The sequence below is a fragment of the Ursus maritimus genome, unplaced genomic scaffold, assembly GCF_017311325.1.
Source record: "Ursus maritimus isolate PB19 unplaced genomic scaffold, ASM1731132v1 scaffold_5, whole genome shotgun sequence".
NCBI classification, from domain to species: Eukaryota; Metazoa; Chordata; class Mammalia; order Carnivora; family Ursidae; genus Ursus; species Ursus maritimus.
This window is the reverse complement of record NW_024426663.1, coordinates 34,765,552-34,789,216: the sequence shown is the minus strand read 5'-3', so window position 1 is coordinate 34,789,216 and position 23,665 is coordinate 34,765,552. Positions and strand designations below refer to the sequence as shown.

The window sequence follows — 23,665 nt, the reverse complement described above, 5'->3', positions numbered from 1 at the left end:
TTGAGGTTACTTCTATCAGTAGTTTGTGTGTTTTTCTAGCTACTTTCTTTCACATACTAATTAGCACATCTCAGTTGCTTCCATTAAAGCAGTAATATACTGGCTGTGACTGACAGTTTTGGTCACTTTGAGACCAGAAAGACAGAATGTTGTCTTCTTCTTTTTTATTTATTCCAGATGCTTTGGTATGAACATACAAATTTCTTTTATCATGTTTCTGTATAAAAGTTTAGAGATGTTTAGATTCATGAAGTTCTTTGCAATAAAATTGACTAAAGATTTCCTAAATACTATTAAGTGCTCTCAAATTTATTTTTAACTCAAAATATATACTTCATTTAAGATTTTTTCCTCAGACATACTGAGATTAATTTTCATTCTTTCTAAATCTTTTATTTTTACAGAAACAGATATGTTTTTTTTAGCCATCAGCATGGTAGGAACTGACTTTTCTATGATCGGACAGCTTTTTCCTCACAGAGCAAGGATAGAAATTAAGGTAAAGTAAATCCATTACATTCATTGATTGGAAAAGGACCCAGAATTACTAATACTATTTTTTAGCTTTTATTTAAATCTCATTCCATGCTTGTTCACTACAGTGTTTTGGGTGATCTTTCCCCTTTTATAGCTCAGAAAGTAATGAAATATTACACAATTCTAACATGAGTACAGTCTTCTTAATTTTGCCTTATTATCTTATTTACATGTTGCCCTCTCTAAAATGGATTTGAGGGAGTACCAAGAAAACCAAAGAAATTAAAATAAAAGAAGAGCTAAGTAATGAGGAGGGAAGATAAATGTACCAGAATATTTGGGTTAAGGGTAGCTTCTGAACACATTGTGTTTCTGAGTTTCCTTGGAAGGCATGGAGAGAAGCATGTTAAGTTGAATAATTCTCATTATCTGAACCAACCATTGTTTTCCTAGGCTACCTTAACTTTTGGACTGTCAGGGACACTATTAACAACAGTGGTGTTAATTAGTGCTTTAATATGCCTGAAAGAAAAAGCATTCTCAGTTTTATTGTTCTTTAAGCGAGAAACTTAATTACAAGTTTCCTTGGATGGAGTGCATTTGAGTGCTCACCATGTTGCTGTAATGCATTTCCAATTTATAGTGAGATCTTTATTCAACCATGGGTTTTTTCTTCATTAATTAAAAGAGTATTAGGAAAAAAAATTTTTTTTCTTGAACTAGACCAGGCATGGATCCTTTGCCTGTGGACCATGTACAGTGTAGGAAGAATTGTTTATAATCATTTATGTTCTTTTCAAATGTTGATCTTTGTAAGGAGAACAAAATGTTAAAGCTAGAAATGGATTGTCTAGGGGAGCTTTCTGATGAGTAATTAGTGATAAATTTGTCACTAGACTATTTCTTTCAAAAGTTATTTAGACTCCTCCCCTAAGTTTAGTATGGTTCCAACAGGTTTTTGGGCAAAGTATAGAAAAGTGAAAATGGACTAGTCAAGTTTTATTGATTTTTAAGTGTTGAAACAAACTTGTATTACTCTTTTTGTATGTTGAATTTTACTGTATTTTCATGAGGGTTTTTTTCATTTTTGTTCATGAGGGATATTTTGTAATATTTTTTTTGATGTCTCTGTCCACAGTTTTGGTACTAGGAATATGCTGGTCATAGAAAATGAGTTGGAAAGTGTTCCCTCTTTTATGTGAACAAATTTAAGATTAGTGGTATTTCTCCTTTAATGTTTGATAGAATTCAACAGTGAAACCATCTGGTCCTGTAATTTTCTTTGCAGGAAGAATTTTGATTATAAATTCAATTTCTTAAATACCTATGGGTACAATCAGATTTTCAGTTTTGTCTTGTGTCAGTTTTGATGTTAAGCTGTTGAATTTGTAGGTATGAAGTTTTCATACTGTTTACCGATACTTTTAATGCGTGGTGGATAGTCCTTTTTGATAATTGCTGTTTTCCTTCTCTTTCTCTCCCTTTTTTTTTTGCTTTGCCTTGCTAAGCGTATTTTAATTTCCAAAAATTTTTTTTTATGTTTTTTTATTATGTTAGTCACCGCCAAAAATCTTTTTAATGAACGAGCTTTTAGCTACAAGTTTTCAGTTGTTTGTGTATTTTCATTTTTTTTAACTCTTCAACATTTCCTTTCTGTTTACGCTGCCTTTAATTTTCTCTTTTTCTAGCCTCTTGAGATGAAAATTTAGATTGATTATAAGCCCTTTTTCTTTTTTAATTAGACATTTAAAGCTATACATTTTCTTTCTTTTTTTTTTTTTTTAAAGATTTTATTTACTTATTCGACAGAGATAGAGACAGCCAGCGAGAGAGGGAACACAAGCAGGGGGAGCGGGAGAGGAAGAAGCAGGCTCATAGCGGAGGAGCCTGATGTGGGGCTCGATCCCAGAACACCGGGATCACGCCCTGAGCCGAAGGCAGACGCTTAACCGCTGTGCCACCCAGGCGCCCCAAAGCTATACATTTTCATCTGAGCACTGCTTTAGTTGCATTTCATAAATTTTGATGGGTTGTTTTCATTATTCAGTTAAAAATATTGTTTAGTTTTCCTTGTGATTTCTTACTTTACATGTCAGTTATTTAGAAGTGTCTTGTTTAATTTCCAAATATTTGGGACATAGCTAAATATCTTACTATTTTCTAACTTAATTCCATTGTGAATGTCAAATAACATAATCTGTAAGATTTCCATCTTTCTGAAATTTAATGAGATTTTTTAAAAAGCCTGTTGTACTTATCTTGGTCAGTATTCCTGCTGCACTTGAAATGAGTGTGTACCCTGTAGTTGTTAGATGTGTTACCTAGTTCTGTCAGTTAACTGAGAGAAGAATTGACATCTGCAATGATGATTATAGATATGCCTATTTCTGTGTTTATATCTATAACTTTTTGATGTATATTGAAGTTCATATATATATTGAAGTTCTTTTATTGGGTGCCTTCAATTTTAGTATGTTGTTGAATTGATAATACATCATTTGTCTTTCTCTGATTTATTTCACTTAACGTAATGCTTTCAATGTCCATTCCTGATGTTGCAAATGACGAGATTTCTTCTTTATGGCTGAATAATATTCCTAAACATGCATATATATATATATATATATATATATATATATATACACACACACACACACCTATATGCCACATTTTCTTTATTCATTTGTCACTGGACAGTAGATTGTCTTAGCTTTTGTAAATAATGCTGCAGTGAACATGGGAATACTATATCTTTTTGAGATAGTGATTTTATTTCTTCAGGTACAGATCCAGAAGTAGAATTGCTGTATCATATGACAGTTTTAGTTTTAGTTTTTTTGAGGAACATCCACACTGTTTTCCATGGTGGCTCCAGCAGTTTATCCTGTCTGACACTCTACCTTTTAATTTAATTTTATTACAGATTGCATTTCTGACAGAGATGAGGAAATGTTCATTGAATTCTTTTTTTTTTTTTTAAAACATTTATTTATTTATTCGACAGAGATAGAGACAGCCAGCGAGAGAAGGAACACAAGCAGGGGGAGTGGGAGAGGAAGAAGCAGGCTCATAGTGGAGGAGCCTGATGTGGGGCTCGATCCTATAATGCCGGGATCACGCCCTGAGCCGAAGGCAGACGCTCAACCGCTGTGCCACCCAGGCGTCCCTGTTCATTGAATTCTTATTTGACCTTTGATAAAAATAAGACAAAGTGTCTGTTGTACATTTCCATATAATAATTTAGTTCATTTACTTTAATGTAATAATTGATACGACTGGGTTTAAGTCTACCATCTTAATATTTTGCACTTATCCCATCTGTTTTTTACTTCTCGTTTGCTGCTTCCTTTTGGGTTATTCAGATAATTTTAGTATTATTTTTTATTTTCTCCATTGTACCATTTTACTCTTTACAATTCATATTCCACAAGTAATAAACTCTTAAAAGTATATTCTGTTTACCTTTCATCTTTTGTGCTATTCTTTATTTCACGTCTACATAAGCCACTTTTATGTCCAGCTTATTTTGGTTTAAAGTCTTTTATCTTTAAAGGAAATCGAGCAGAAAAAAGAAACTAGTTTTAATACGTAGCCACATTTAATATTTAGCCACCAATTTTGATGCTTTTCATTTCTTTTTGTAGGTCTGAATGGCAGGTCTGTTGAAAAATTCTCTCAATTTTGATTTTTCTGAAGGTCTCTATTTCAGCTTCACTTCTGCATGATATTTTTGCTTGATATGCAGGTGGTTTCACAGTTTTTCCTTGAAGTGTTTTAAAATTGTCATTCTGTTGTCCATTGGCTTCTAGTATTTCTGATGAAGAGTCAGTCATTTATGTTATTCTTCCCCTGTATGTGATAAATTGTTTTTCTATGGCTGTTTTCGAGATCTTTTTCTTTAACTCTGGTGTTCAGCAGTATGATTATGATTTGCCCAGGGATAGTGTCTTTGCAGTAATTTTTCCACTTTGTTCTCTCTCTCTGGGACTCCACTTATGTGTGTTAGTATGCATAATGCACTTCAGGTTACTAAAGCTTTGTTCGTTTTTTTCTGTTTTTTTTTTTTTTTTTTTTTGTATTGGTTAGTTTCCATTACTGTGTTCACAAGTTGACCCTGTTTTCCTTTTGCTTCGATCTGCAGATAGGCCCATTCAGTGAATGCTTCATTTCTCACGTTATATTTTTCATTCTGTAATTACCAGTTGGTTATTTTTCTTAGTTTCCTTTCTTCTGCTGCGATTTCCCTATCTGTTCATTCTATATTTGCTGTTAAATCATTGAACATATTTGTAACAAGTGCTTTCACTTTCTTGTCTACTAATTTCACCATCTATATCATGCTGATTTATTTCTGTTGAGTCTCCTTTTATTTCCTTGTGTATCACATTTTTGTATCTTTTTCATGTCTTACAGAGTTTTTTTTGAGTACTAGACATTGTGGATGGCACGTTTGATAATGTCTAGATTATGTTTGTTTTTTTCCTTTAAAGAGTGTTAAAGATTTATTCTAAATGGTAGGTAATGTCCTCCCAACTCTCCTTTTTCCTGTCTAGGCTTGGTTTTAGGCTTTAATAAGGCAAATCTAGACTGGTCCTTCTTCTGAGTTTCTCATCTGAATCGTAGAAAAAAATTTGAAGTACTGTTTTCTGTGTTCTCCAGGGACCTCCATAGTAGTACCTTTCTAGATGCACAGGAGAGAAGGTAATTCATTACATATAGTGGATGCTTTAGGGCATTAGGGCTTAATTCTCCTGCTAGAACCCCAGTTGAGAAAGGCTGCTCTAAGACTGTGGTTCTTACCTATAACAGGTAGCTTTTCTGGTGTCTGTTTGGGTGTTAACTTTCCATTTGTGTGGGCTAGAATTCTGTCACCTCACTGTGTTATGTGACCGCTAATATCTTTCTTCTGCTCTCATTCCTGGAGGAGTTGTTCTCTACTAGGCCTCATGCTTTGGGCATGTGGAACCCAAATGTAGAATAAGGACCAATGGGATGCTTCTACTAGGCTTGTGAGGCTCCCCTTTTAAATAGCTGTCTTTTCTCTAGAACCCCCAAAGATTCTCTACCTCCTTAGCCCAGTGAAAGCTCTGGTGTCTTTGGCCTTTATTTCCTTTTTATTGTTTACGAAACGTAGCCCAGTCAGAGAGCCAGGGTGAACACTGGCACATCTTAAGTGTTTCCATTCTCTCCGGATATGTCAGGTTGTAGTTTTGCTCTTGCTATTGTCCAGTGTTTGGAAATAGTTGATTCATTTATTTCGTTAAGTGGTAAAGTTATTTTTGGTGTGGTTGGATGTGTTGAGTAAGCCTGTAACCAGTTACTTTATCAGCATTAGAGGTGGATATAATGGGATTTATTTTACAACCATGGAATTTAGTTTGAATAGTTCCTGCCTATAAATTCAGTGAAATAACAATACATTTTAAGGAATGTTTTAAATTGTTCTCAGTTGTATTCCCATTTAGGTAAAAGATGGTGTAGTATTGTTTTAAAATTGAATAATGCCTAAAGCCTATTGGCATTTCTTTTAGGATGTTTAGTTTAATGGTGATAGCCTGTTGCTTTTATGGAGCTAACTTTTGAGGAGACGTTTGAAGAATAATATGATTTTTATAGGAGAATGATGATCTTTGAAAAGTTCTGTGTTACTTGGTAATACATTTTATGAAGAAAATAAAGATTGGAAAAGAAGAGTAACCTGTAGATAAAAAGATGTTCTATGACGTTTTTAAAAAATGGGCAAGGTTAACTAAGTTTAAAGATGTTCGTTGAATGATAAACAGTAGGGAAAGGCAAGAAAGTGAGTTCTTTTAAAGTCTGGTTAGTGGTTAGGTTTTTTCGGAGGGAAGAAGGGGCCATGAAGTGCTGCTTAGTTTTGTGTGATTTTCTCTATTTTTTTTTCCAGTAAAAAGTTTGATTTTTGTATTTTCAATAAAAGCTTTTAGACTACTGATCTATAGAAGGGAGAGATTAGTGATTATTTGCTCCTCCAGGATGTGTATGCATTTTTTGAGATTCTCAAACACAGGCTTATACTCCAGACTTCATAATGACTTTCGGATGGAACCTTAAACTTTAACCATCTGCATCTTAATGAAGGTGATCTGGAGTGCAGCTAAGAATGATGTGCTCTTTGGTGCTCAGAAGATCAAGAAATGTGCCTTAGTATAAAGAAGGCTCTAAAGATAAACTTTGCCTGACTCAAAAATTTGCTTAGTTGTTTCTTTACAGTTTCTTCTCCATGTCATAAAAAACGTTAGAATAACAGCATAAGATGTTTAACTTGATGTGAATGTGTTAGTTTTTAAAAAGCTCATACTGGTTAGCTTAATTGATTCCAGTTTGATCTGTTACCAGGCTAATTGACTTTATTTTTTTGTATTCTCTGTAAACTTAGCTTCCATTGCTGAATTATGCTGTTGATTACAAGGAGGTTCAGGGAGCTCATTATAAATCTTCATCCCTATTGTTATTTTTTTTAAAGACTTTTTTATTTATTCATTTGAGAGAGAGAGAGAGAGAGACAGAGCACAAGCAGGGGGAGAGGCAGAGGGAGAAGCAGACTTCCCGCTGAGCTGGGAGCCCAACATGGGGCTCGATCCCAGGACCTGGAGATCATGACCTGAGCCGAAGGCAGATGTCCAACCATCTGAGCCACCCAGGTGCCCCTCTTCATCCCTATTATTAAAAGGCTCAAGGTTTAAGTTGCTTGCCTATAGAATCATTCGTTGTTATAAGAATTTTAATGCTTATTTTTTTAGATGTAATCTTCACTTTTTTTTGATACTCTTTTCAGATATTCTTTTTTTTTTTTTTTAAAGATTTTATTTACTTGAGAGAGAGAGAGAGAGAGAGAACACAAGCATGGGGAGCAGCAGGCTCCCTGCTCATCAGGGAGCCCAATGCGGGGCTCGATCCCAGGACCCTGGGATCATGACCTGAGCCAAAGGCAGATGCTTAACTGACTGAGCCACACAGGTGCCCCAGATTTTTATTTTTTTGAGAGAGAGAGACAAAAACGCATGTGTGAGCGAGGGGGAGGGGCAGAGGGAATGTGAGAGAGAGAGAATCTCAAGGAGGTTTCATGCCCAGTGCGAAGCCTGACCAGGGCTCCATCTCACCGTCCTGAGATAATGAACTGAGCTGAAATCAAGAGTCCACTGCCTAACCGATGAGCCACTGAAGCACCCCTGTAATCTTCACATTTTTTTTTAAAGATTTTTATTTATTTATTCAACAGAGAGAGAGAACATGATTGGGGGGTGGGCAGAGAGAGAGGGAGAAGCAGGCTTCCTGCTGAGCAGGGAACCAGATGTGGGGCTTGATCCCAGGACCCTGGGATCATGACTGGAGCCGAAGGCAGACACAACCAACTGAGCCACCCAGGTGCCCCTAATCTTCACATTTTTAATGGGAGAAAATTACTATAGGTTTTTTTTTCTTTTATTAACAGAATAAATTTAAACGTGAAGAGAAAACAAATGGATGGAGAATAGACAAAGCCTTTCGTAAGTATTAAGACCTCTTTTACAACATATCACTTCGAGATCTTAAAAAATGACCAATCTTTTGTGTTTAGTTCCATTGTGTTTTAGATTTGTCTCTTTATTGTCATAGGAAGAATGAGACTGGAGATTTTTCTCTTTAGCAGTGCAGGTCTGGGAGCTGATAACAGATCTGTAGGCAAGGGATCAGCTAAAACATCAAGAAGCAAGTAAGCAGAGCTCTAAGTTCCAGAAGTTATAGAGGAAATGAAAACACCAATTTTTTTTTTTAAAGATTTCTTTATTTATTTTAGAGAGAGATGGAGAGATCTTATGTGGGGGAGGGGCCGAGAGGGAGGGAGAGCGAGAGAATCTCATGCCAACTCCCCGCTGAGTGCCTGATGCAGGGCTCCATCCCAGAACCCAGAGATCGTGACCTGAGCCAAAATCAGCACTGAACTGACTGAGCCACCCAGGCGCCCCCTGAAGACACCATTTCTAAATGTTTTTTATTTTGTAGGAACTGTATTCAAGAAGAAGTTATTTCTGGAAGAACTATACTGTAGATGATTCCTTCTTGTGGTCATTCAGTTAACAATACTGAACACCTCCTGTGTGTTAGTTAATTTTCTAGGCATTGAGGATATAATGGTGAACAGGGCAGATGAGAAGCTTGTTTTTAGAGCCGTAAGTCTGAATGGGGGAAAGGATGAAGTCAGTAAGCATGGTCAATTGCAGAAAATAAGTAATTTCTAAGAAGAAGAAAAAAGAGGTAGCGAAGAGTGGATGTGTAGATTGAGTGGTCAGGCATTTGAATTTATACCTGACTTGAAGGAATGATATATATTTTTCAGCTTTTAAGTAATAGCTTCATTGAAATTAACATTTTTTTCTTTTTGAGTCCAGAGGAAAACATCAAGGGATCTCTACAGAAAAACAATATTGAATTCATTGTTTAAAATAGTACCTATAGGAGTGCCTGGCTAGCTCAGTCAGAAGAGCTTGAGACTCTTGATCTCGGGATCATGAATTAGAACCCCACGTTGGGTGTAGAGATTACTAAAAAAAATAAATAAATAAAAGACAGACAAAGATTTGATAACTATTTTTAAAAAATAAAGTAGTACCTATATTTTTTGTCTGGAAGACAGTTATCAGTGTTTCATGATAAATGATGGTATTCAGGGTCCATTTGCTGTAGTGCTAATCTCAGAACAAAACCTCAAGGGAGGACTGATGTGTATAGCATGTATGTTTATTTTATGAGTAGGCACTAAGGTAGATGACTGGACTCTACATCCAATGTTGTACTGGGTCTTTAGGGACACGACTTCCAGGAATGGCTCCCGGAAGATCTAGATTGTTTTAGTCCTCAACCTTCTCCATTTTGGCGAGGTGGTCCTGAAACTGTGTATTACATTCAGTGCATTATAATCAGAAAAGAATCTATAGATCCGTAAAGTTTTTATGGGGGTGTGGAGCCATTGTTAAAACCATTATAATAGGAAACTGTTAAATTCATTGATTTTAGTGCTTTGTAGTGGAAAATTAAAAAATTAAAACCTCAATTTTTTTTCTTGTATAACTTCTATTTTCAATTCCTCTGAGGATTTTTTTTTTTTTAGGTTTATTTATTTAAGTGATCTCTAGGTCCAGCATGGGGCTTGAACTCACAACCCCAAGATTAAGAGTTGCATGCTCTACCGACTGAGCCAGCCCGGTGCCCCATCCTCTGAGAATGATTTTAATGATGTATTTTTCAGAATCATTGTTGTGGATGGTCAGAACAGAAAAAGGCTGGGTCCACAATAAACAGGGCCTTCAGGAATCCCAGGTTTGGGCTTGGTTTCTTGAGGCTAATTTATTTTTGTTACGGTATATACCTCTTTTTCTTTTCTTTTCTTTTCTTTTTTTTTTTTTTAAAGATTTTATTTATTTACTTGACAGAGCAAGAGAACACAAGCAGGGAGAGTAGCAGAGGGAGAGGGAGAAGCCGGCTCCCTGCTGAGCAAGGAGCCCAATAAGGGGCTTGATCCCGGACCCTGGGATCGTGACCTGAGCCAAAGGCAGACTGTTAACTGATTGAGCCACCCATGCGCCTCTATATACCTCTTTTTCTGAGGCCATGTTGTAATCATCTTGTAATTAAACCAATCTTGAGGCTTATGTATGTAGAGCATAATTTTTTCTACATTCACTGTATTGTTAGATGTAGATGTTAGGCAAGGATTTGACTCCTTTAATAGATTTGTTTCTGGTTTGTTTGGGTCTTTCTTTTTGTCTTTCTTTTTCTTTTTTAAGGGAGGCTCCACACTCAACATGGGGCTTGAACTCAAGACCCTGAGATCAAGAGTCCCATGACTCAGTCTGCTGACTGAGCCTGCAAGGCACCTTGTTCATGGCTCTTTCTGATGTAATGATGTTGGATATTTAGTGAGAGTGGTCCTGATCAAAATTCATTTACTTCCTTCTTTACTGATACTTGGAAGAGTAAATAGTGAAAGGGTTGTGATGAAGAGAGGACATGTGGTGGAGAGGCTTTTGAGGAATTAGTCATTTAGTCTTTTCTTAAAGTTGATTGATAATTTACTTTCACTGCAATTTATAGTTTGAGTTTTGACAAAGAGTCTACCTGTGTAACCACCACCCAAAACAAGGTATGGAACATTTTCATTACTCCAGAAAGGCCCCTTGTGTCCCTTTCTAGTCAGTTTCAACAGCTGTCTTGACGCAGGGCAACTGCTGTTTTCATTTGCATCATCATAGGTTAGTTTAGCTTACTCTAGAACTTCTTATTCATGGTATCATACAGTATGTACTCTTTTATGTCTGCCTTCTTTTAGTGAGCATTTTTGAGATTCTTCAGTAATATTGCTTATTTCAGTACATAGTTCCCTTTATATTTTTTTAAACTAACGTAGCTTATTCGTTTTTATTGCTTGGATTTCCTTTGTCTGACTACTACAGTGACTAGAGTTGGTTATTCATTCTCCAATTCTTTCTTTTTTTAAAATAAAAACTTGAAGGTTCTTTTTCTTTTTTTTTTAAACAGAGGAAAAGCGCCCTTTTGACTTCGATTTTTTTGCTCATTTGCTTCAGAAAGTTCTTGCTGAAGAAGAGAAAAGAAAACAAAAATCTGTTAAAAGTCAGAGTTTAAAGGAGAAGAAATCCTCTAAACCACGGAAAAATGTAAAAGGTAAAGTAAAAGAAAGTGTGTTCTATTACATAATAATGGTAGACTTGGAAAGTTGTCCCTCAAGTCTTCGAGCATTCCTGTGTAGTTCAGGTAGTTGAGATCATCAGGGCACCCAATTGGGGAGAATTGATTTTTCTCCAGTCTTTTAGTTATCTCACCCAAAATAGTACTTCCTTGTAAATTTTATAATTGACATGGCTGGGCTATTTGACATCTTTCTTGCATTTAGAGTGTAGTTGTAGCTAATAAAAGAGCATTGGAATTTGGGGGCATCATGTTTGGTTACTTATAATCATTTTCCTTTGTAAAACCTGGCACAAAGTTCTAATATTTAAAAAAATGGAACTCTGATACTTTTGCTTATGACTGAATTGTATTGTTTGAGCATAGTTTATTTCTGAGGGTTAATGTTGACTTGTACTGGGTAGAAACTTGTTTACATGTACGTATTTGTATTTTTAGGCAGGTATTTTCTTAATTATTTGAATTCTGATCTGGGAGGACAATGTTTAGCTCTATTCCAGTAGTTTAAAGAATCATGGAACTATAGGAAACTTTGTATGTTAGGTAGTCCACATCCCAGACCCTTTCCGTTTGTTTTAGTCACTTGGAAACAGTTCTGGAGATGTTGTTCCTTTTTCCTAAGGTGTCACAGTTTTAGTAGTGGCAGAGGCAGGACTCGAGCCTAGGGTGGTAAGAGCCTGCCTTGGCGGTCTGCAACATGACTGCTACATTTGATAATTGGCTGGGAGACTGACATGATCCAGCCTATGGTTGTACAAACAGCTGAGATTTGTTACAGTGAAAGGATACAGAACAAAATCAGCAGAGGGAAAGACATGTAGCTCCAAGTTGAGGGGAATTTAGGTGTAAGCTTAGAGTCCTCTCCCCTAGAGTCACATAGGATGTGCTTCATTCTTGTAGCAACAAATCATGATGAGATTCGTAACAAGTTGTCTACCAGCAAAGCTTGTTAGGACTCAGTGTCCAAGGTTTTTATTGGAAGCTGGTCATGTAGACACCCTTTGCCTGGCAAATATCAGAATTTGGAACTCCCAAAACGAAAATAGTTTTTCTTGTTTGTACAAACATTAGGCCACTTTTGTCAGGCTGTCCCCAAGCCCAAGTTTCCAGAAACAGCCCAAAGGCCAACCGTTTAAGCAGGCCTTTGAAGGAATAGCAGTGAGTCCTGCTACATTAACTCTCTTTTGCACAGAGCAATCCAACATTTCTTTTTCTGGAGCATGATGTCTGTATCATTTTAAACATAGTATTGATAACTACAAAATTAGTTCATTATTTAGTCATTTCTTTTACTATACATGGCCCTTGGAGATTAAAATAGATACATTAACATGATGTAATTATGTTACAGGTGAAAGCATAAATAAGTCATTGTATCTTACTTAGTGTGAGAACTTTTCAGATATATTATTACAAGTCTCTGAATTTAAAAATTACTGTTTATTATTCTGATAGAGAATCCGGTGTTGTCTTCTCAGTTTTAAAATCTTGTTATGACTTTTTTTTGAACAGAAGTAAATTACATTGAATTTTATTATTTTTTTCAGATTAGATATTTTTTGAGAATCGACCATGGTTGTGAAGTTAAGTTTGTTTTTGGTTGATGTCGCCATGGTGATCTCTCTTGTTTGGTTTTTTTAAACTTAATTTATTGTTTTCATCTTTTGATACAGTTAACTATGAATGTGCCTTCATAAAAAGGGCAGTAGAAATTGTTTAAAAATATTTGTTAGGAAGATTGTTGATTGAAAAACATGATGCAGAAAATATATTTGTTGAATTCTCTTTCGTACCCTGCCCTCAAATCAAATTGTCCAGATTTTCTGGGGATAACTATTAGTAAACTCTTCTGTTCAAGTGTATGTGTGTCTTAGAGGATATGTAATTGTTTTTGCTTAATAAAAATGAGATCATACTATATATGTTCTTCTGCAACTTGAGTTTTTTGTGCAACACTATTTTTTGAAATCTTTTATATTACTACTTATAATAAGCCTACCTCGTTATTTGTTGTGTGGATTTTTATAGCATAAGTGTATTGTAACTTCTTTTGTCATTCCCAGTTGGACGTGTTAGGGTGTCTTCAAAGTTTTGCCCAGATACCCTTGAGTATTAATCTTCTCCATCTTTAAGAATTTTTCTCCAGGCTGTTTATATATTTATAACAATATCTTTTATTTTCAAAGTGAAAAAAGTTGCCAGTGAAGGAGGAAACGATGATCCAGATGTGTCTCCAAGCACCAAAATTTCAGACACAGAACCATCTCAAAAGGATGCTCAGATAGTTGAAGAAGAACAACAGTCTCAGACTTTAACGGGACAGGATTCAGAACAGATTGCACTAGAACCAGAGCTAAATCAAAAGAAAAAAAGAAGAAAGAATCAGGATGAAGTTGGTAAACAGGAAATAGAAAATCTTTCAGGAAATGGCACTGTTCAGTTAGGTCATTCTCAAGGAGAAAAATACAAAAGTAAGTTTCTTAAATGTATTAATAGTTCCTGTATTACTTGAGAAAATGCGTACTATAGTATGATGTGTAATTTCAATACTTCTGAGTCTTAGCAACTAGTAATGCTTAAGGTTTGTATTCTATATTCATGTTACTGTGTTAAATCCTTTTGTTTTTAGTTTTTTAATTTTAATTTTTTTTTAAGTTTATTTATTTGTCAGAAAGAGAGAGAGAGAGCGAGCACGGGTAGGGGGAGTGGCAGGCAGAGGGAGAAGCAGGCTCCCCACTAAGCAGGGAGCCCGGTGTGGGACTGGATCCCAGGACTCTGGGATCATGACCTGAGCTGAAGGCAGATGCTTAATCGACTGAGCCACCAGGTGTCCTAAATCCTTTTGTTATTAATTTAAAGGAGAGAAGTTTATTGTTGAGGAGTAAAGAAACCAGCGTTAACTGGAGAGATTTTTCTCTAAAGTATGTTTCTGGGCCGCCTGGGTAGCTCATTGGGTTAAGTATCCAACTCTTGATTTCAGCTCAGGTCTTGCTCTCAGGTCTTGATCTTTTTTTACTTAAAACCAAACAATGATTAGAAGTCATAACAATGTATATAGTTAACTGTATATTGCTTGTGTCTCTTAATTAATCACAGGTGTTCTTGTTCTACCTCTACAAAGCACCTTTGAATCCACAATAAGTTATTTAATATTTATAAGAGAGCTACTGGAATAAGTTTTCTTCCCATCTGTCTGCGTGCCTTCCTTCCTTCCCTGCTTCCTTCCTTCCTTTCTATTTTTTTATAGCTCCCTTAGAATGAAGGCTTTTTGACACTCAGGATTTGCTAGGGAGTGAGGACTAAGAGATTCCGGCATTTTTAGTCTCTTAACAATTCATATGTAGATTACTTAAAGTAGATAACCAAGTAAATAGAGAAGAAGATAGTAGCAAACCAGAAAAACCTTTCTATAGAATTTAAATTTTATGTAGTTCAGTTTTACCAATATTTTAATAAATGAGTCTTGGTAGTAGCATAGTATAATTTATAGGTATCACATTATTATACTCATTTGTGGTTTTCTATTAAAGATATTACATAAAAGCAGAATAGTTCAGTAATTAAGAAGTTGAACTTTGGAACAAACAGACCTTGGTTTCGATTCCAGCTTTTTTGTTTGCTAATTATGACCTTAGGTAAGTCACCTAAGATCTTGAACTCAGGTTCTTTTTCTCTATAATGGGTTTACCCCCTTTTAATAGGACTGTTTTCAATACTAAATGAGATAATACATTTGGTGGGCTTAGTAAGTACTAAATAAGTGATAGCTGTTACTGTGTTATTAATTATGATTCTTCTGAAGGAGCAGAATAGGCGAGTCCACTTGTAGCTTCTTAACTAACTATAGAACAAGTTAATTTAACCATTTAAAATTTAAGCAAGATAAAAGGAGAATGCTACAAATTACCCAGGAAATTTGGGCTGATCCCCAAAACACAGTTACAGCTTACACAGTTGTAAGTTGATTAACTTTTCATTCATGTTCTAAATTTAAGATCTCTGCCTTGCATACAGGAACTTGAATGTGGAATGGATTAATGATTTGTAGGAAAAACACTGTTTTATGTAAATTCCTTTGTGCTTTAAAAAGTAGATGTTTTCATTTTTTAGAATAACATGCATTTTGTATTCATAGATAAAGGTCAGTCTTTAAGGCCTGAGATAAATGAAGATGAAGCCAATAAGGAACAGCTTTCTTGCATCCAAAACATGGATGACATTGTGGATTTATCCTCCAGTGAAAAAGCTGAGCAAAGAACCGACCCTATCCTTTTATCAAGGTATTTTTCTATACCTTTACTGTCTTGGTTTATATCTTCTACCAGTTACTGAGAGGGGAGTGTGAAGTCTCCAGCTGTAATTGTGAACTTGCCGTTACTCTTTTCAGTTCTATTTGTTTCTCTTCGTGTCTTTTGAAGCTCTTTTTAGGTGCAGAAATATCTAGAATTGTTGTGTCTTGGTGAACTCACCCTTTTATCATTTGTGTGTATCATTCTGATATTGCTTTTTGTTCTGATGCTTACTTTGCTACAGCTGTCTTGTGGTTAGTGTTTCCATGGGTTTCTTTTTTTTCTTTTTTTGGTGGGGAGAGAGCAAGCACGAGGGTGGGGGGGCAGCATAGGGGCAGAGAGAGAGAGGGAGAGAGAATCCTAAGCAGGCTCTACTCTCAGCATGGAGCCCAACACAAGGCTCTTGATCTCACAACCCTGAGATCATGACCTGAGCCAAAATCAGGAGCGGGATGCTTAACCAACTGAGCCACCCAGGCGCCCCTGCCTGGCTTATTTCACCTAGCATAATGTTTTCAGGTTTCATCTGTTTTGCAGCATTTGACAGTAGTTCCTTCTTTGTATGGCTAAATAATATTCCATTGTGTGCATGTATCACATTTTCTTTATTCATTCATCTCTCAGTGAACATTTAGGCTGTTTCCATCTCTCGGCTATTTTAAATATTGCTGTAATAAACATTGGAATGCAGATATCTCTTTGGGATCCTGTTTCCATTTCTTATAAATACTCAGAAGAGGGATTGCTGAATCAAATGATAGTTTTATTATTAATTTTTTTTTGACCTTTTATTTTTTTTAGGTAATCTACCCCCAATGTGGGGCTCAAACTCACAATCCTGAGATCAAGAGTCACATGCTCTACTGAATGAGCTGGCCGGGCACCCCTCTATTTTTAGTTTTTTGAGGTGCCTCTCCACTGTTCTTCACAGTGACTGTGGTGTTTTACCTTCCCATCAGGATGTGCACAAAGATACCAGTTTTCCATATGCTCACCAACACTTGTTATTTTCTGTTTTCTTTGTTTGTGTTTTGAAAATGGTCATTCAGACATACATGAGATGATACTTCATTGTGGTTTTGATTTGCATTTCCCTGATTAGTGATATTGAGGATCTTTACATACACTTACTGGCCCTTTGTATGTCTTCTTTGGAGACATGTCTATTCATTTCCCGTTCATATTTTTTAATTAGGTTATTTTAATTGAATTATAGGGATTCCTTTTATATTTTGGATATTAAGCTTGTGTTAGATATATGGTTTACAAATATTTTCTCCCATTCTATAGGTTGTCTTCTGACCTTGTTGTTTCCTTTGCTATGCCGAAGCTTTTTAGTTTGATACTGTCCCTCTTGTCTGTTTGTGCTAGCATATTCCTATAATTTGGAAGATAGTTTCTTTGAAGCTGAGCGCATGGACCTTGGGTCCTTCATTTGCTAGGTGATGGACATTTAAATTGTAACTTTAGAGATACAACTAATTTCATAAACTACACATAAAAGATACCATGACTCTTTTTAGGGAAAAAACAACCCTGTAATGACTGTTAAGATCCTTACTGGTTTTGTAAAACAGTGAGCTGATTCTAAAATTATTAATTACACAAGAGCAAATGGTCATAAGTGGTAAAGACAATTTGAAAAACAACATTTCTGGGGAGGAAATATATCAATACTTAAAGTAGTGTGTTACTGGCACAGGGACAAATTGACTCAGTAGAACTGAATATAAAGCCTAGGGGGAAAATTTAGGAATCTGATAAACGGCAAAGGTAGCATTAGAAATTAGTGGGTGAAGATTGAATGAGCTATTCATTAGATGGTTAGATCTATCTAATATTAGATAGTATTAGATCCTTATTTCACCTTGTGTGCTAAATTTCTGTTAGAGTAAAGGCTACAGGGACGCCTGGGTGGCTCAGTCGGTTAAGTGGCTGCCTTTGGCGTGGGTCAGAGTCCCATATTGGGCTCCCTGCCCAGCAGGGAGTCTGCTTCTCCCTCTGCCTGCCACTCCCCTGCTTGTGCACGCGCCCTCTCTCTCTCTGACAGATAAGTAAATTAAATCTTAAAAAAAGATTAAAGGCTACATGTGTAGAGCAAATCTTTAAAACTTTTAGAAGAAGGTGTTTGGACATACCTTTGTGATGTCAAGGATTTCTTAAGATGTAAGAAGCAAAACTTTGAAAGATAAAATTGATGAATTTGACTACAGTAAACTTAACTATTTCTTTTGATAAAAGGTTTTATAAAGAAAGTGAAAGGCAAGCTCCTATTTGGGGAGGTTTTATGTTTAATATCTAACCAAAAAATAATATAGAGAGAGCTCTTATTGATTAATTGGGAAAAGACAAACACTCAGTAGAAAAAATAAGGGGGAAAAAAAAAAGTCTAGCTAAATGTCATATGTGTTGAATCTGGGTGCCAGTTAGTACATGGCCATCATTTATATTACTATTAGTTGGACTATTTCATGATATGGCAGTCTTCTCTTGGCATACAGTGCTAACTGCAGCTTATGCATATTGGCACTCTGTCCTCGGATTTATAAAACTTTCCGTTAACAGGCTACCGTGCAGAGCAGGGCCTGCCTGTATAAGATTTTAATGAGAGATTATTCCTAAATATTGCTCTGATTTTACACATAGATTTGATTTGTCAACCCCATATAATTAAAATTTTTCATTTTGATTTCTCTAGTGGTATCCCATGCCTGCTAATTTGTGGCTACCACTTTCTCTGTAGGTACAGTTTTTTTTTTTGTTTTTGAGAGAGAGGGAGTGTGTGTGAGTAGGGGGAAGAGGAGGGGGGGGGGAGAGAATTTTTTTTCTTTGTGGAAGGCATCTTTTTTTTTTTTTAAAGATTTTATTTAAATTCACGTTAGTTAACATATAGTATATTATTAGTTTCAGGAGTAGCATTTAGTGATCTGTCACTTGCATATAACACCCAGTGCTCATTACATCAAGTACTCATTACCTTACCTACTTAATGCTCATTACCCTATTACCCCATCCCCCTTTCACCTTCCCTCCAGCAACCCTCAGAGTGTTCCCTATAGTTAAGAATCTTAGGGATGCCTCGGGGGCTCAGTTGGTTAAGTGGCTAAGCGGCTGCCTTCGGCTCAGGTCATGATCCTGGGATCGAGTCCCTCATCAGGCTCCTTGCTCAGTGGGGAGCCTGCTTCTCCCTCTGCCTGCTGCTCCCTGCTTGTGCTCTCTCTCTTTGACAAATAAATAATATCTTAAAAAAAAAAAATCTTAAGCAGGCTCCACACTCATTATGGACCCCAACTTGGGGCTTGATTTCACCATGCTGAGATCATAACCTGAGCTGAAATCAAAAGAGTTGGATGCTTAACTGACCAAGCGACCAGGTGCCCCAGAAGGTACAGTTTTCAACAACATGAGACAAGAAGGATCATAGAAAAGCCAAAATATTTATATTGATAATTCCAAAATGTGAAGTATCATTTTCCCAACTGGTTTCATATATTAAAGAAATATTTTAAGTAGTTATTATAAAATGTGTATAACTAAGAATTCTTTTCCTCCTGAATTGTTTTCACTTGCTTAGTGGTCAACAAGATGCCACGTCATTAGCAACTGAAGCTTCAGAATCAAGCCCTTCAGAGTTGCCTTTATCAGAAGCTGGAATTAGCTCACTGTGTGAGGGGAATAATGTTGAAAGTAGTTGTACAGAAGAAAACAGTGTTGACCTAAAAAATAAATCATTGTAAGTATTTTACATGGTATGATTTTAAAATTTATTTTAAAAATTGTGATAATTTCTTATTTAAGAAATGATAATGTTGTTTTATTTAGGGTAAGAAAGGGACGGTACACCATTTAATATATAATTGTACTATGGTCTGATTGTGACGTAAAGGCTTATCACTTTATATTTCATTACAGTAAGATTCTCTAATATCTAATATATAACCATGATAGGAATTTTATGCACAGTGGTGACTTATGCTGATATTCTAAAATAATTGGGAAGCCTAAACATTTGCTGTTAGATACAGCTTTTACTTGGTTTGAGTCATTTTTCAATGTAGTAGATTTTTGATATTGATGACTTCAAAGAAATTATTATGTTTTCTAGTGTGCAGTTACTGATTAATATTTGCACTAAAAACAGAATAAAAGCACTATAAGAATCTGCCTTTGAAGAGATAATAACTCAGAAATTCAGACTTCCTTTTTGGGGCCCTCCTAAACTCCTCATGTAGGCTTAAAGGCTATTTAGTTTATGAATTCTTACTTATTTTCAGTAAAGCACAGTTACAGTAAGAATGAAACTTTCTTTTTTTTTTTTTAATGAAAATTTAGGCTTTGGAATAGGCAATATGGTCTTGTGGCTCAAACATCTAGAAGTATAAAAAAAGATACAGAGTGAAATAATCCCTCCTCCCATGTCCACATTCACTCTAAGTAACCTGTATAATTTATTTCTGATTTTCTTTCAGAGATTTAAAAAAAAAGTACTTTAAAGCTAATACAAATGTATGTTCTTTATATTTTTTCACTCTTCTTAAAATCCTAATGATTGTGTGTGTATACACACACAAACGATATACACACACATAGACACCATTTTGCAGCTTTTTGGTTTTATATTTTGATATCTTTGCCTAAAGATCTTCCTTATTATTTTTTAATAACTGCATAGTGTTCTGGTGTATACGAGCTGCTGAAGCGAGCACTTCATAGTGTCCTGGCATGTTGTAGATGGATTAGAGTTTATGTTATCAAAGCCCAACTGATGGCTATATAGGTTGTGTTTTTTAAACAGTGCTTAAAATCTTAAACCTCTGTCCTTTAACTTGTATGTAAGTACAGTGGACCCTTAACAACACAGTGGTTAGGGATGCTGACTCCTTTGCAGTTGCAAATCCACAAATAAATTAGACTCGTCTGAAACTTAACTACTAATAGTCTACTGTTGACTGAAAGCCTGATGACATAATTGGTTGATTAACATATATTTTGTATGTTACATGTATTATATACTGTAATCTTAGAATCAAAGTAAGCTAGAGAAGCAAAATGCTTTAACAAAATCATAAGAATGAGAAAATACATTTCTATGAGAAAATACATTTCTGGTACTGTACTGTACCGAGAAAAATCTGTGTATAAGTGGAATTACACAGCTTAAACTTGTGTTGTTCAGAAGTCATCTGTGTGTCTGTAAGGTAACTAAGAGTGGAATTGCTTGCTGCAATTATATATGTGTGTGTGTACACATGTACACATTTAGAATTTTGAGAGATATTTCCAAAGTGTTCTTCGTAAGAGTTATACTAGTTTATATTCCCACCAACATTGTAACAAATGTCTCCCTTAACAGAAGATGGTGTTTATCAAAATAGGGTTTATGCTGGTCTTGATAGATTAAAAAATAATACCTCTGTATACCATCTCCATCCCATGCTTTGTTTTTAATGAGGTTTTTATTTTAAAATTTTCTCAACCTAAGGAAAAGTCAAAGCATAGAACAACGAGCATTTGTATGTAATTCCCCTTAGATTCTCTGATTCCTACCGTTAGATTTGGGCTTGCTTGCACATGTGTGTGCATCTCCCTCCCTCCCCCTTAATTTGTATTTTTTTTAAAGCCTATTTAATTTTGTTTTTTTCTAAGTTCATATTCTTTGTCCATTTTTTTTTTTTTTAATTTGACGGACAGAGAGACAGCCAGTGAGAGAGGGAGCACAGGCAGGGGGAGTGGGAGAGGAAGAGGCAGGCTCCCAGCGGAGGAGCCTGATGTGGGGCTGGATCCCAGAACGCTGGGATCACGCCCTGAGCCGAAGGCAGACGCTTAACGACTGAGCGACCCAGGTGCCCCTCTTTGTCCATTTTTAAAATGATTTTTTTTTTTTAAAGATTTTATTTATTTATTCGACAGAGAGAGAGACAGCCAGCGAGAGAGGGAACACAAGCAGGGGGAGTGGGAGAGGAAGAAGCAGGCTTATAGCGGAGGAGCCTGATGTGGGGCTCGATCCCATAATGCTGGGATCACGCCCTGAACTGAAGGCAGAGGCTTAACCGCTGTGCCACCCAGGCTCCCTAAAATGAGTTTTTGATGCTACTGTTTGTAGAAGCTCTTTTTGTTTTAGGGAGGTTAGCCTTGTTCTGTGATTTGCAAAACATGCTTTCTTGGTTGGTCGTTTGACGTTGGACTTAGTCATGTAGAAGTTTTTGATTTTTATGTAGTCAAATTTCTCAATTTTTTTTTCTTTTATGGCTCTTGAATTTTTAGTTAAACTTTATGAAGGCTTACCCCAACTCAAGGTTATGAAAAAATTCATCCACGTTTACTGTATGCCTTTATTTAACTCTGATCCATTGGAACATATTCTGAGTACAGTGCAAGGAGTGGAGCTAATTTTATTTTAGTTCCCAGTGTTAATTAGTTTTCCCATCATCATTGGTTTGATATTATTTGTAGCAATACATTTTTCTGTACTTCATCCTCACTGTTTTGAAATGCTGCCTTTTTTTATATACTACTTCCATGTGTTTTGAAGTCATCTTCTAAGTTTTCTTTTGTGTTTCATTTATCTGTTGAGTCACCTATCAGTACCATTGTTTTAATTATTGATGCTAAATAGTTTGTTTTTAGCATCTGGTAGAATAAGTTAGTTACCTTGTCATGGCTCTTGTTTTTCAGTTTTCTTTGCTAACCTTTCTGCTTCTGAGTGGATTTTTAAAGAATTTTTCAGAATTTTATTTGACTATGCTTCCATGTTGGTGTGATTTAAGTAATGTTCATTAAAAAAGTAAAAAATAAAAAATGTTCATTTTTTAGGGAAACTGATCAGTCAGGAAATGTTAAACTGATTGGAAGAAGACAACTACATAGACCTAAACCCAATCTATCAAGGGCAGTTGGGAAGAAATCTGTTCTTTCACAAGGTAAAACAGATGCAGAGAGCAAGAGTTTACATGCAGAAACTTCAGCTGAAAAGGTATGGAGTAAGAAGACACTTCATGGAAAATAAAATTAAATTTTCCCTAGGTAGTTGGGAATAAATTGTTTAGTTTGTAATTACATGGTAATATAAGTGATACTAAAACAAAGATAGAAGAACTTACACATGAATAGTAAAAGTGTCTTGTGTCCTATTTATGCATTTAAGAACCTAGGGCGTATCGTTTGAAACATACTCGGTAGCGACAAATCTCTTGTTTACTTATATAAATTTTTAGAAATTAAAAAAAAAATTTTTTAAAGATTTTATTTATCTGTTTGAGAGAGAGTGAGAGCATAAGCAGCAGAGCGGCAGAGGTGGGGGAGAAGCAGGCTCCCCACCAAGCAGGGAATCCCCCCCACGCAGGGCTTAATCCCAGGACCCTGGGATCATGACCAGAGCCGAAGGCAGACGTTTAATTGACTGACCACCGAGGTGCCCCTACTTACATAAATTTTTTATTCAAAATATTTTTAACCAGGTTTCCATCAAATTGTATCCACAGCCCTTTCCCCAAACACGGACATATTCCTGTTCTTCATAATCTTTGTCTTTCTTTTTATGTATGTAAACATTTCTGTAGTTTTTAATCATAACATACATAAGATTCAAAACTTTTTTCTCTGAAACTTCTCATTAACCTTTTCTTGGGGTTAATCTTTTTAATAGCTACATCAGGTTAACATATTAATTTACCTAAGCATTTTTCTAATGTAGACATTTAAATTGTTTCCGTTTTTTAAACCTCATAAATAAAAGCAAATGATTTTGTAAATAGCACTTTCTTAAGGAAAAAAGCAGAGGATAAATTTCCAGAGGAGGTGTGATTAATGGGTCAAAGTATTTTAAATATTTCTTGACTTTGTTATGCATTGTCAATGACAGTTAAAAAAAAAGAATTTATTTACACTGGTATAGGCATTAAATGTATGTTCCTGTTTCTGTATATCTCTGCTCGCATTGTATTGTTATAAGTTTTTTATTTTTGCTAAAATACATTTTAAAATGTTAGCTTTTTTTCCCTCATATGTGAAATGTCTTTTTTATTATGCTTTTTATAATACAATCATATTTATTATAATAATGTAAAAATCGAGAAAATTCGGAAACTACAGATTATTGTAAAAATTAAGTTGAAAATTATCTGTGATTTCATTTTCCAGCTGCAACTAACCTTTTAGTATGTATCCTTCCAGGTTTTTACTTAAAAAATTTAGTA

At 35.6% G+C, this 23,665-nt stretch overlaps 1 protein-coding gene across 1 annotated transcript in view; it reads left to right on the top strand.

The window, feature by feature from the left end:
- Positions 1-23,665, top strand: part of BDP1 (B double prime 1, subunit of RNA polymerase III transcription initiation factor IIIB) — an 81,644-nt gene that overhangs the window by 10,348 nt on the left and 47,631 nt on the right. Inside the window, exons 7-13 of the mRNA XM_008691317.2 lie at positions 405-499; positions 7,931-7,985; positions 11,014-11,157; positions 13,368-13,652; positions 15,317-15,461; positions 19,045-19,203; positions 22,284-22,443. Coding sequence (XP_008689539.2) covers positions 405-499; positions 7,931-7,985; positions 11,014-11,157; positions 13,368-13,652; positions 15,317-15,461; positions 19,045-19,203; positions 22,284-22,443 — 1,043 coding nt within the window. The remainder of the gene's footprint in view (positions 1-404; positions 500-7,930; positions 7,986-11,013; positions 11,158-13,367; positions 13,653-15,316; positions 15,462-19,044; positions 19,204-22,283; positions 22,444-23,665) is intronic.